Source organism: Gallus gallus, chromosome 34 (genome assembly GCF_016699485.2).
Source record: "Gallus gallus isolate bGalGal1 chromosome 34, bGalGal1.mat.broiler.GRCg7b, whole genome shotgun sequence".
Taxonomy (NCBI): Eukaryota; Metazoa; Chordata; class Aves; order Galliformes; family Phasianidae; genus Gallus; species Gallus gallus.
In genome coordinates this window covers 726,736-740,926 of record NC_052565.1, presented here as the reverse complement: position 1 = coordinate 740,926, position 14,191 = coordinate 726,736, and the positions used below count along the sequence as shown (strand labels likewise).

General features: G+C 67.7%; 1 protein-coding gene across 1 annotated transcript; it reads right to left on the bottom strand.

Annotated features, from left to right (window-relative positions):
• Nucleotides 1-12: 12 nt before the first annotated feature.
• Nucleotides 13-13,987, bottom strand: ITGA5 (integrin, alpha 5 (fibronectin receptor, alpha polypeptide)). The gene is given in 33 exon segments (XM_046904986.1): nt 13-200; nt 241-252; nt 318-527; nt 625-705; nt 1,228-1,307; nt 1,390-1,454; nt 1,457-1,482; nt 2,239-2,260; nt 2,263-2,319; nt 2,322-2,389; nt 2,474-2,541; nt 3,174-3,254; nt 3,256-3,312; nt 3,882-3,980; nt 3,983-4,035; nt 4,116-4,171; nt 5,179-5,286; nt 5,372-5,417; nt 6,038-6,229; nt 7,389-7,521; nt 7,523-7,616; nt 7,718-7,770; nt 8,176-8,232; nt 8,330-8,373; nt 8,477-8,521; nt 10,271-10,396; nt 10,616-10,645; nt 10,648-10,660; nt 10,908-10,969; nt 11,623-11,746; nt 11,842-11,960; nt 12,844-12,971; nt 13,728-13,987. Coding segments are annotated over 33 exon segments (2,652 nt in total). The 5' UTR covers nt 13,925-13,987; the 3' UTR covers nt 13-154.
• Nucleotides 13,988-14,191: the final 204 nt, after the last annotated feature.

Genomic DNA, 14,191 nt, shown 5'->3' with positions numbered 1-14,191 from the left:
ATGGACATTGGGACCCTCAGAATGGGGACATGGGGTCCTTTAGGGTTGGGGACACGGGGACATCACTGGGATTGGGCACATGGGGTCCTTTAGGGCTGGGCACATGGGGTCCATCGGGACATGGGGACCACCGGGACTGGGGACATGGGGACCCTCAGGGTTGGGGACATGGGGACATCACTGGGATTGGGGACATGGGGTCCCTTAGGGTTGGGCACATGGGGTCCTTTAGGACTGGGGACATCACTGGGACTGGGGACATGGGGACCCTTAGGGTTGGGGACATGGGGTCCATCAGGACATGGGGACCCTTAGGGTTGGGGACATGGGGTCCTTTAGGACTGGGGACATCACTGGGATTGGGGCCATGGGGTCCCTCGGGGTTGGGGTCACCCCCCGCTTTGCTGCCATCTCCACCCACCTCATAGACGAACTCCACGGGCGGTCCGATGTCCTCCAGGCGCTGCGGGGGCTGCGGGGGCGCCCAGCCGGGCTCGGGGACGGTGACGACTTCGGGCCGTGACACCCTGGGGGGGGGTTTGGGGGGGGGGGGGTTTGGGGGGGGGGGGTGTGAGCATCTCAGCCCCCCCCCCTCCGTGTCCCCCCCCCATTGGTGCCACTCACCCGAAGGCGGACAGCCGTGTGGCCGCGCGCACCTCCAGCAGCAGCGCCACCACTTCGCTCTGGGAGTTGTTGGCGTTTTTGCTGTCGGCAATTTGGGGAGGGGTCACCCGCAGCGCCCCCCCCCCCCCACCCGAACCCCCCCCGACCCCCCCAAACCCCCCCTGACCCCCCCAGCACCACCACACCACACGGGGGGGGGGTCACATCTACACCCCTGCAGGACGCCCCCCCCCACCCAATGGCTGCAGATTGCATTCCTCGTGATCCCCCCCCCCCAAAATGGGACCCCCCCCCCCCTCCTTCTTTGGGACCCCTTCTCCATTGGTGTCCCCCCCACAGCACCCCCCCCATACCCAGGGACCCCCCCCCAAGATGCCACCAAACGAGATCCCCCTCATTACCCCCAATTAGGACCCCCCCCCCCCACAAAGTGCAATTTTCCTCCCCCCCCCCCCCCATCCAGGACACCCCCTCCCTCCAGGCTCCTAAATGGACCCCCCCCCACCCCAAAGCACCACCAAATGAGACCCCCCCCCCAGCACTGCCCACCCCCCTCCATCCCTGGGTACCCCCCCACTGCCCCCCCCACAGCCCCCCCCCCACCTGCGGATCTGCAGCTCAAAGCGGACGTTTTTGCCACTGTCGCTGAGGTGGGGGATGGTGAAGCGCAGCCCCCCCCAGATCTGTGGGGACAGAAAGGGGGTCGCGTTGTGCCCCCCCATACCCCCCTCCCACCCCCCCCCCCCGTTGTCCCCCCCCACTCACGCTGGCCCCCGCCTTCATGGGGTTGCCCAGGTCGCACACGAGGGGGCTCGAGCCGTTGCCCCCCCCCAACTCACAGCTGAGCGCTGAGAAGTTCTGGGGGAAAATGGGGGGGGGGCAATGAGGGGGGGGGGGGCATCAGTGGTGCTGCCTCCTCAGGGCAGCCCCCACCCACGGGCACCCCACACCTGGGGGCACCCCCACATCCCAACCCAACCCCGGGGGGGGCGCCCATCCTCTGCTTGGGGTCCCCCCCCCCCATACCCAAAAAACCCCCATTTAATACTCACGGACCCCCTTCTGCCCCCCCCCCCCCATACCCAGAGACCCCCCCATACTCACAGACCCCCATATATACCCACCCCACACTCAGGATGACCCACCCCAGGGACCCCCCCTCCACCATGGGGACATCCCCATCCCCCCCCCATACCCACAGACCCCCCCCATACTTTGGGGACACTCCCCCCTCATCCCCCCCCCATACCCTGGGATCCCCCCCCCACCCTCAGACCCCCCCATGTCCCCCCCTATACCCACAGACCCCCCCCCCCCTCAGACCCCCCCATACCCCCTCCATCCCCAGAGAATCCCCCCCCACCCTCAGACCCCCCCCCCTACTTTAGGGACACCCCAATGTCCTCCCCCATACCCAGAGACCACCCCCAACCCACCCTCAGACCCCCCATGTCCCCAGTGTCCCCCCGACATACCCAGAGACCCACCCTCAGACCCCCATACCCCCCCCCACCCTCAGACCCCCCCCCCCCTACTTTAGGGACACCCCAATGTCCTCCCCATAGCCAAGACCCCCCCCCTCCTTGCTCGGTGCCCCCCCCCCCCATTACGTACCCCATGGGGGTGCAGCACCCCGGTGTACTGTGCGTGGGGGGGGGGCTTCACGTGCAGCTCGGCCTCGTAAGCCCCCCCCTCACCCTGGTTGCGGGCGATGAAGGTCAGGTTGAGGCTGTTGCGGTCCCCCAGGTACACAGCACGGCGGTCCCTATGGGCACCCACAGCCCTATGGGACCCCCCCACAGACGGACCCCCACCCCATGGAGCCCCATTGCCCCCCCCCCCCCCTTACGTGAATGCTTCCAGCTGCAGGTCGGGCACACAGATGTTGTCCTCACCGCAGTCCAGCTGGATGTGAGCCTGGGGGGCAACGGGGGGCAATGGGGGGCAGGTGGGGACAGGGGGGGCAATGGGGGGGCAATGGGGGACAGTTGGGATGGGGGGGGCAATGGGGGGGCAATGGGGGGGCAATGGGGGACATGGGGGGCAATGGGGGACATGGGGGGCAATGAGGATGGGGGGACAATGGGGACATGGGGGCAATGGGGGACATGGGGGGCAATGGAGGACATGGGGGCAATGGGGGCAATGGGGGACAGTTGGGGACAGGGGGGGCAATGGGGACGTGGGGGACAGTTGGGATGGGGGGGGCAATGGGGGGGGGCAATGGGGGACATGGGGGCAATGGGGATGGGGGGACAATGGGGGACAACGGGGCAATGGGGGCAATGGGGGACAGTTGGGGACATGGGGGGCAATTGGGGATGGGGGGACAATGGGGGACAGTTGGGATGGGGGGACAATGGGGGCCATGGGGGCAATGGGGGGCAGTTGGGGATAATGGCAGTGGGTGCCATGGGGTGCTATGGGGTGCTATGGGGTGCTATGGGGCGCCATGGGGTGGCAGTGGGTGCCATGGGGTGCCATGGGGTGCTATGGGGTGGCAGTGGGTGCTATGGGGTGCTATGGGGTGCTATGGGGTGGCAGCACACCTTGGCTTCCAGGCGGGTTCGCGTGGTGGCCGCCAGCACGGGGTGCAGCCCGTGGGCATCGGGGGGGGCGTGGGGGTCCAGGGGCGAAGCTCAGCCCCACAGCGATGGGCGACAGCTTATCCCGGAACTCCGACTCGTTCTGTGGGGGGGGGGGGGGAGAGCAGCGCTGGGGGGGGGGGGCAGCCATCACCCCCACCCCCACCTGGACCCCCCCACGCATCACAACCCATACCCATATGGGACTCCCATATGTACATATCCTGGACCCAGGGACCCCCACCCCATACCCAAGGACCCCCACCCCATCCTCAGGGCCCCATACACACCTACCCCATACCCAGGGACCCCCATCCCATACCCAGGACCCCCATATGAACCCACTCCATTCCCAAGGACCCCCACCCCATACCCAGGGACCCCCATATGCCCATATGAACCCACTCCACACCCAGGGACCCCCATCCCATCCCCAAGGACCCTCACCCCATACCCAGGGACCCCCATATGAACTCACCCCACCCCCAGTTCCCCCCCTCCCCCCAGGGACCCCCATATGAACCCACTCCACACCCAGGGACCCCCACCTCACACCCCGGGACCCCCATATGAACCCACCCCATACCCAGAGACCCCCATATGAACCCACCCCCTACTCAAGGCCCCCCCCCCCCCCAGCCCCCCCCGGCCCCCCCGCTGCCCCCCTCCTACCCTGAGGAACACGGCCATGCTGTGGCAGCGCCCCCCCGCTCCGTTTGGGACGGGCACAGTTTGGCTCAGGGTGGGCTCACGGCCCCCCAGGAACAGCGCCCCGCCGCCCCCCCGGCGCCTTCAAGCCCATCCAGGGTCAGCTCCACTGCGAAGCCTTTGTGGGGGGGGGACACATACAGTGTTGGGGTGCGGTGCCCCCATCGGTGTCCCCCCCCCCCCCCCCCCATCACTCACCGATGGGTCCGGGGATGTGGCGGCCCGAAGCGTTGAGGCAGAAGCTGACGTTGATGCTGGGGGGGGGTCGGGGGGGGGGGTCAGGGGGGGGGACACACACCAGGAGCTCCCATGGGACCCCCCCTCCCCTTCCCCACATCGTCCTCTGTGCGTTGGTGGCCCCCCCAGAGCGCCCACCCCACCCCCAGGGACCCCCATACAAACACAGCCCGTTCCCAGAGCCCCTCACCCCATACCCGAGGACCCCAACCCCACACTCATGGACCCCCATATGTACACATCCTATACCCAAAGACCCCCACGTCACACCCAGGGACCCCCATACGAACCGACCCCATAGCCAGGGACCCCCACCCCATCCCCAGGGACCCCCACATGAACCCACCCCATACCCAAAGACCCCCACCTCACACCTTAGGACCCCCCCCCACCATTCCCTGCCCTTTTGTGGTCCCCCCCCCCCACCCATTCCTCCCTGATGTCCCCATTGGTGCCCCCCGGTGCCCCAAATGCCCCCCACCCCACTGCCCCCTGGATGTCCCCAGGCCCCCCAAGCCCCCCATGCCCCCCATTGTCCCCCAGTGTCCCCCATTGCCCCCCAAATGCCCCCCACCCCGCTGTCCCCAGGGTGTCCCCAAACCCCCCATGGCCCCCCAGTGTCCCCCTTCATCACCCAAATACCCCCCACCCCGCTGTCCCCTGGGCGTCCCCATACCCCCCATGCCCCCCATACCCCCCATTGCCCCCCAGTGTCCCCCACTGCCCCCCCAAATACCCCCCACCCCACTGTCCCCTGGGCATCCCCATGCCACCCATTGCCCCCCAGTGCCACCCAAACAACCCCCACCCCACTGCCCCCGGGATGTCCCCAAGCCCCCCAAGCCCCCCCTACCCCCCATGCCCCCATACCCCCCATACCCCCTATTGCCCCCCATACCCCCCATACCCCCATGCCCCCTATTGCCCCCCATACCCCCCATGCCCCCCATGCCCCCCATACCCCCCATTGCCCCCCATACCCCTCATGCCCCCCATACCCCCCAAGCCCCCCATTGCCCCCCACCATGGCACGTGGACGTCGGTGCCCTCCAGGACGCAGCCGCGCTCTTCGGGGTTGAACATTGTGGGCACGACGGTGAGCGAAGCGCTGGCATGGACTATGGGGCGCCCCCTGGGGACAGCGGGTCAGGGACGGCCGGGGGGGCACCCAGGGGGGCACCCCCCCCTTTATCCCCCCCCAGGGTGAGGGCACCCACCTGTACACCACGGCCGCGTCCACCCCGAAGGCGCCCACCAGGAGGTCTGTGGGGAGGGGGTGAGGGGGGGTCAGCATCGGGGGGTGGTGACGCTGCTGTGGGGTGGGTGTCCCTATCTATGGGGTGGTGGGGTGGGTGTCCATGGCCATGGGGTGGCACTGCTATGGGGTGGGTGTCCATGGCCATGGGGTGGCAATGCTATGGGGTGGGTGTTCCTATCTATGGGGTGGTGGGGTGGGTGTCCATGGCCATGGGGTGGTGCTGCCATAAGGTGGTGGATGTTCCCATCTATGGGGTGGCACTGCTTGGGGTGGGTCTCCATGGACATGGGGTGGCACTACTATGGGGTGGGTGTCCCCATCTATGGGGTGGTAGGGTGGGTGTCCCCATCCATAGGGTCGCACTGCCATAGGTTGGGCATCCCCATCCATAGGGTGGCACTGCTATGGGGTGGGTGTCCATGGCCATAGGGTGGCACTGCCATAAGGTGGGTGTCCCCATCTATGGGGTGGTGGGGTGGGTGTCCCTATCCATGGGGTGGCACTGCTATGGGGTGGCACCAATGGGGCCGGGCGCCCCCTAAGATCTATGGGGCGCATGGAGCTGGCCGGCCCCACTCCTAAGGGTGACACCCATGGGGTGACACCGCAGCGCCCCACATCTCACCGGGGTATCCGTTGCCATCCAGGTCGGTGTCCCCACGTAGGGCGGCCCCAAAGAAGTCGGGGTTCCGGCCGGGCTCCCATTGCCCCCTCAGCACCTGGGCAGGGTGGGGGTGCAGCCCGGCCCCCCTCCCGCTGTAGATGTACACCAAACCCCGGCGGTCCTCGGCCCCCAGCGGGGCCCCCACAGCCACATCTGGACCCCCCCACCGCCGTCAGTGGGGCTGTAGGGTGGGGGGGGGGGTCCCACATCCCCTCTGTGCCACCCAATCCCTGAGCATCCCATGCGTCCCCCCCTATAGCCCATGAACCCCCCCATAGCACCCTATAGCCCTGTGCCCCCCCCAATAACCCACATACCCCCTGCAGCCCCCCCATAGCACCCTATAGCCCTGTGCCCCCCCCCCCCCATAGCTCTGGAACCCCACGACCCCCCCCCAATGGCACCCAATGGCACAGTCACCTCCCTGCGTCACCCCACCCCTGCAGCCCCCCCATAAGCCCTGTGCCCCCCATGCCCCCCCCATACCCTCAGCACCCCTTTACACCCCCCAGCCCCCCCATAACCCGGGCCCCCACTGCCCCCCGTACCCCCCATTGCCTTATACCACCCACACCCCCCATTACCAGTGCCCCCCACCCCTAAAGCACCCCCAGTGCCCCCATCACCACATACCATGGGTACCCCCCAACCCCATCCCCTATAACCCCCATCCTCCCCCATACCCCCCATCCCCCATATATACCCCCCTGATCCCCCCCCACCCCCCATATACACCCCTTTCTGACCCCCCCCCCCACCCCCCACCCCCCATATATACCTCCTGACCCCCCCATCCCCCCCACACCCCCCATATATACCCCTGACCCCCCCACACCCCCCATCCCCCATATATATACAGACCCCCTGACCCCCCCATACACCCTCCCGACCCCCCCACACCCCCCACATATACCCCCCCCGACCCCTCCATCCCCCCATCCCCCCCACACCCCCCACATATACCCCCCCGACCCCCCACACCCCCCCATCCCCCATATATACACACACCCCCCTGACCCCCCCATAAACCCCCCTGCCCCCCCCCACCCCCCCATATATACCCCCCCGACCCCCCATCCCCCCCACACCCCCCACATATACCCCCCCCGACCCCCCCACACCCCCCATATATACCCCCCGCCCCCCCCACACCCCATATATACACACACCCCCCTGCCCCCCCCCACCCCCACATATACTCCCCCCACCCCCCCCCATATATACCCCCCTCCGACCCCCCATCCCCCCCACACCCCTCACCCCCCATATATACCCCCTCCGCCCCCCCCCCCACATACCCCCCCCCACCCACCATTGAACCCATCCAGGTCGAGGTCTCCCAGCGCAGCGATGGCGCTTCCGAAGCGCCCGAACTCCTGGGGTCCGGTGAGGGCCATGGTGGGGGTGGGGGGCATGGAGGGGGGGCCGTGGAGGGGACCCCCCCCCCTGCAGGTAGAGGTACACTCTGCCCACCTCCTGCACCCGCCCGTCCCCCGTGCGCTCCATAAAGAGGGGGGCCCCCACCAGGAGGTCGCTCAGCCTGCGGGGGTCAGCGCTCAGGTTTGGGGTGGGGGGGTTGTGGGGGGGGGTCCCAGCACCCATATAGGGTTGGGAGGTTGGGGGGGGGGGGGGGGAACTCACCCATCGTTGTTCACATCCGTGGCTGCCACCGCGTAGCCGAAGTACGCTGCCATCTGTTAACGGGGGGGGGGGATGGAGGGGACCCCACACAGTGCCCCCCCCACTATGCAGGGGTGTCCCCCCCCCCCCCCCCATCTGCCTGGGGGTGTTCCCACCACGCATGGCCCCCCCGACCCCTATGGGTGCTCCCACTTCACATAGGGGACCCCAAACCCACATGGGTGCCCCCCCACTTTGCACAGCCCGCCCCCCTCCCAGCACTCCCCTCACATTCAGGGATCCTATGGGGGCCCCCGGAGCCCCCCCCCACCCCAATCCCCCCCCCATGGGCACCCCAACCCCCCCCAACCCCCCCCCCCCCAGCACCTCCTTTGCACCCAGGGACCCTATGGGGTCACTGCCCCCCCCAACCCCCCCATGGGTACCCAACCCCCCCCCGATGCCCCCCCCACCCCCACCTGCTCCCCTGAGAAGTTGTACAGCGACTTCATGTTGGTGCCATTGAGGATGGTGACCTGGGGGGGGGGGGGGGACACAGATGGGGGTCACTGAGACACAGCGAACCCCACAGCATCCCCCCCCCCCGCCCCCCCCAAACCCCCCCAGCCTTACGTAGCCATAGGTGAGGTTCCCTTTGGGGACACCGGCCACAAAGTCTGCAAGGGACAAAGCGCCCCCATGAGCCCACATCACCTCCATGGTGGGGGGGGGGGACACACTGTGCCGCCCCCCCCCATCCCAATGGGGCACAGCACCCACCTTGCGTCGCGTCCCCACTGAACTCTCCAACCGCCACCGAATAGCCTATTGGGCAGAAGGTGTCACCGGGGTCCCCACCCCTCGTGTCCCCCCCCCACACATCCCCACGTCCCTTCCCATCTCTCATGTCCCCCCATGTCCATCTGTCCCCATGTGTCCCCATGTCCATCTGTCCCCATGTCCCTCTGTGTCCCCATGTCCCATCCCCATCTCTGATGTCCCCCATGTCCCCCCATGTCCATCTGTCCCCATCTGTCCCCATGTCCATCTGTCCCCATGTCCCCCATGTCCCCCCATGTCCATCTGTCCTCATGTCCCTATGTGTCCCCCCATGTCCATCTGTCCCCATGTGTCCCCATGTCCCCATGTCCCATCCCCATCTCTCATGTCCCCCCCATGTCCATCTGTCCCCACGTCCCTATGTGTCCCCATGTCCCCGTGGCACATCCCCACCTCTGATGTCCCCCATGTCCCCACATCTATCTCATGCCCATCTGTCCCCATGTCCCCTCATGTCCCTCTCCATTTCCCCCGTCCATCTCATGTCCGTCTGTCCCCACACCCTTGTCCCCATGTCCCTATGTGTCCCCATGACCCCACTCCCATCTCCATTGTCCCCACGTCCATCTCACGTCCATCTGTCCGCTTATCTTTGTCCCCACATCCCTCTGTGTCCCCATGTCCCCATGGCACACCCCCACCTCTGATGTCCCTATGTGTCCCCCCATGTCCATCTGTCCCCATGTCCATCTGTCCCCATGTCCCCATGTCCATCTCATGTCCATCTGTCCCCATGTCCCCATACAGATCTCCATCTCTGACGTCCCCCATGTCCCCATGTCCACCTCATGTCCATCTGTCCCCTTATCTGTGTCCCCATGTCCCCACATCTCCCTTGTCCCCATGTCCCCCTGCACATCCCCATCTCTCATGTCCCCCACGTCCCCATGTCCACCTCGTGTCTGTCTGTCCCCATGTCCCCATATCACTGTGTCCATCTCATCTCCATCTGCCCCACACCTTTGTCCCCATGTCCCCATACAGATCCCTGTCTCTGATGTCCGCACATGTCCCCATGTCCATCTGTCCTCATGTCCCCATGTCCACCTCATGTCCATCTGTCCCCATGTCCATTTGTCCTCTCCATGCCCACCTCATGTCCGTCTGTCCCCATGTCCCCATACAGATCCCCGTCTCTGGTGTCCCCACATGTCCCCATGTCCGTCTGTCCCCATGTCCCCATACAGATCCCCATCTCTGACGTCTCCCATGTCCCCATGTCCGTCTGTCCCCATGTCCCCATGTCCATCTGTCCCCATGTCCCTTTGTCCCCATGTCTCCGTGTCCACCTCATGTCCGTCTGTCCCCATGTCCATCTGTCCCTATGTCCCCATACAGATCCCCATCTCTGACATCTCCCATGTCCCCATGTCCATCTGTCCCCATGTCCCCATGTCCACCTCATGTCCATCTGTCCCCATGTCCATCTGTCCCCTCCATGCCCACCTCATGTCCACCTGTCCCCATGTCCCCATGTCCATCTCATGTCCGTCTGTCCCCATGTCCCCATACAGATCTCCATCTCTGACGTCCCCCATGTCCCCATGTCCCCATGTCCCTTTGTCCCCATGTCCCCATGTCCCCCCATGTCCATCTGTCCCCATGTCCACCTCATGTCCGTCTGTCCCCATGTCCCCATACAGATCCCCATCTCTGACATCCCCACGTGTCCCCAACCCCCCCCCACCCCCCACCCCCCACCCCATACCCCCCCGCCCCCCCATCCCCACAGACCCATATAACTGTCATCGTAGGTGGCGGCCGCCTGGCGCGTCTGCAGCTGCCCGGCCACGTCGTGGATGAAGTACTCGGGGTAGTTGGAGGCAGCGATCTGCTCCTGCGTCGCCGACATCACCTGCCCTGGGGGGGGGGGCACCTCAGCACCCACGGGTGGGGGGCGGGGGGGGGGTATGTGGGGGTCACGGGGGCATTAAGGGGCACATAAGGGGCTCCGGAGGGGTTTGGAGGGGGTTCGGATGGGGCGTTTAGGGGCAGCTGGGGGTGTTTGGGGGGGTGTTTGGGGGGCTGGGGGGTGTTTAGGTGCTTGGGGGGTGTTTGGGGGTTTCGGGGGGGTCTCACCTTGCCAGAAGTAACTGCCGGGGCCCCCAGGAGCACACGTCCCGTCTGCAGAGACACAGCGCTCAGCCCGAGGACCTCCCAGTGCCCCCCCGCCATACACCCCCCCACCCCACATACACCCCTACACCGCCCCGTACCCCCCCATCTCCCCAATACACCCCCATTTACCCCATCACGCTCCGCCCCCCCATCCCACCCCCCAGCCCTGGGGCTCCAGGCCCCCCCATCCCCACAATACCCCCCCATGTCCCCTTATCCCCCCCCCCACCCCCCACGCCCCCTATGCCCCCACCTGGGTGAACTCCGCACTGAACCCCCCCTGGCAGTAACCCTGCCCAGCTTCAGAGTTCAGGTCTGTGGGGAGAGAAATGGGGGGGGGGGGGGGATGCAGGGGGGGGTTGGGGTCCCGTGGGTGCTTGGCCAGGGGGGGCCACCCCTCCGGGTGTGGGGCTGCCCGGGGTCCCATGGGTGCCACCCCTCCACCCCAATGTCAGTCATAGGGGATGCTTTGGGGGGGTCCCACAGTGAGGGGTCACCCCAGGGTTGGGGGGGGGGGATTCTGGGGATGCTCGGGGGGTTGATGTGGGTGTCACCCCCTGATGTCAGGCTTGGTGTGGAGGGAGGGGTCCCATGGGTGGGCAGGGGGTCCCATTGGGGGGGGTCCATTGGGGGGGTCCCATGGAGGGGGGCTCAGTCCATTGGGAGGGGGTCCTATGGGGGGAGAGGTCCCATGGGGAGAGAGGTCCCACGGAGGGGGGGGTCGGTCCATTGGGAGGGGGTCCTATGAGGGGGGGGTCATATGGGGGGGGTAGGTCCATTTGGGGGGTTCCCATGGAGGAGGGGGGGGGTCCCATAGAGGGGAGGTCCCATGGACGGGGGGGGGTCCCATGGAGGGGGGGGGCACCATGGGGGGGTTCCTATGGACGGGGGGGGGGGTCCCATGGAGGGGGGGGGGTCCTATGGGTGGGGGGGCTCCATGGGGGGGGGGTCCATGGGGGGGGTCCCACCTGAGCGGCACGGCGCGTACTCAACGAACTTGGAGAAGTTGCCAATGGAGAGGAAGCAGGTGCCCACCGGGTCCCGCCCCCCCTCGTCCTTAATGGGGCGCCAGCTGTACAGGGGGGCGCAGGCCTGGGGGGGGGGCACAGGTAAGCGTGGGGCACGAGGAGGGCTCTGCATATATAAGCACACAGCCCCCCCCTATCCCCCCCCCCCCCATCCCATACCAGGATGGACGCGTTGTGCGCCCTCACGGTGGCCCCGAACCACTGCAGGGATTTGTACTCCATGGGGTCGGGGTTCTCCGTGCCGTTGCCCCCAAAGTCATTGGGGTGGCTGCGGGTCCCTGCAGGGGGAGAGGGAGCACACATAGAAGGGTCAGCCCCCCCCCCCCCCCCCCCACCAGCACCCATAGGACCCCAAACTCAGCTGCACACCTCAACCCCCCCCCCCTTCCCGAAGTGCCCATGGGTTTATGGTTAACCAAGCGGGCACCGCTCAGCCATGGGGCCAAGGCCACCGCAGGGGGGGACAACGTGGGGGGCACAAAGCCGTGGGGGGGGGCAGAGGGGTGCTGGGATCCGTGGCTCTGCCCCCCTGGCCCCGTGCCTGCAGCCCCCGGCTGTGCCCGCCCCCATACCTGGCTGCGCCCTGTCCCTATACCCTGCCCCTATTTCCTGTCCCTATATCCTGTCCCTGTGCCACCCCCAGAGCTGACCACATCCTGGCCCCACACTCAGTGTGTTCTGACCCCAAATGCAGCCACGCTCTGTGCTCCGTCCCCCGTCCCCATTCCATCCCCACCCCATGGCTTCGTCCCATCCCTGTCCCCATTGCCAACCCCACAGCCCTGTGCTCAGCCATCCCCATCCCTGTCCCCACATCCTCTCCCTGTGCTTTGTTCCCTCCCGACCCCATGGCTTCGTCCCATTCTTGTCCCCATCTCCATCCCTATTGCCGACCCCATATCCTCGTCCCCATCCCCGTCCCCGTCCATATATTTGTCCCCATTGCTGCCCCCACCCTCATGCCCATCCCATCCCATCCCATCCCATCCCCATCCCCATTGCCATCCCACCCTCACCCCAATCCCATCCCAACCCCAACCCCATCCCCACCCCACTCCCACCCCAATTCCATCCCATCCCATCCCCGTCCCATCCCCATTGCCATCCCAATCCTATCCCATCCCACCCCCACCCCACTCCCACCCCATCCCCATCCCTTACCGATGTGGTCGAAGTCAATGGGGGTGCAGTCGGTGCTGGGGGGCCACGGGCAGTGATAGACGGCCCCCCCTTGGGTGACGTTGGGTTGGCTCGTGTTGGCTTTGGGGGCCCCCACCAGAATGCTGACACTGCGGGGGGGGCGATGGGGACACACTCAGGGAGGGTCACCCCATAGGAATGTGGGGACGCAGCGGGACCCGGGGGTGTCCCGTTGGGGGGGGGGGGTCGCGTTGGAGCCTCTGAGTCACCAAAACCACTGATGGTGGGGGGGGGGGGGGGGGGGCGGGACACGTGGGGGGGGGGGGGGCACGGGGGGGGTGGGACCCACAAAGACGGGAAATGGGGACCAATGGGGACCCCCAGCGCTGCGGGTGGGATGGGGGGGAGGGGTCCCCAGGAGCCCCCCGGAGGGGCGGCACCGCGAGGGTCCCATCACCGCCATTGCGGCTGGGGGGGGTGGGGGGGGGGGGGTCCGGCCGAGCTCCTTCACCGCCCCCCCCCCCTCCCCGCGGCCGTTCCGGGCTCCGGTTACAGGAAGCGCTCCGGGACCCCCGGCGGGGGGTGGGGGTGCGCCTCGGTGGGGCCGCCGGGGGTCCGGGACGGGGCTGAGCGCCCCCCGCCCTCCTTCCCCGCCGGGCCGTTTCCGTTTCCCGGCTCCCGCTCCGCAGCCGTTCCCGTTACTCCTTCCCGGTTCCCCATCCCGTCCCGCTCCCCTCTTCCCGTCCCGTTCCCCGCCCCGGGGCCGCTCCCCATCCCTCCGGGGCCGCTCCCTCCGCCCCCGTTCCCCGTCCCGCTCTCCCCGTCCCGTTTCCCCCCGCTCCGCTCCGCTCCGCTCCCGCCGTCCGCCCCGTCGGGCGGTGCCGGTGCCGCCCCATTGCCGGTACCTGGGAGGTCGGGGCAGGTAAAAATCCAAGGCGAAACCGAAAAGGGACCCGGGGGACCCCCGGAAGGCGAAGGGCCGCGACGTCTCCAGGTTGAAAGCGGCGACGGACGGCAGCAGCACCGGGAGCAGCACCGGGAGCAGCGCACGGGAACCCAACCGGCAGCTCCGGGGCCGTCGCGGCGGGGCCGGGGGGGTCATGGCGGAGCGGGGCTGCCCGGCTCAGCGCTGCCGCCCGCTTCGGAGTCCCCTCGGAAAGTGCCCGGGGGGGTCCGGGCCGCCCCCGCCCCGCCCCGTCGTGACTCACCGGGGAGGAGCCACGGCCCCAACGCACCGGGACCGGCACCGGAGCGGCTGCGGAGGGGGGACGGACGGACGGACGGACGGACGGGGACAGCGGGATGGATTGGGGACATCGGGAGAGGGGACAGCCCGGGGGGGGGAGGGGGGCAGGAATCCCCCAGGGGG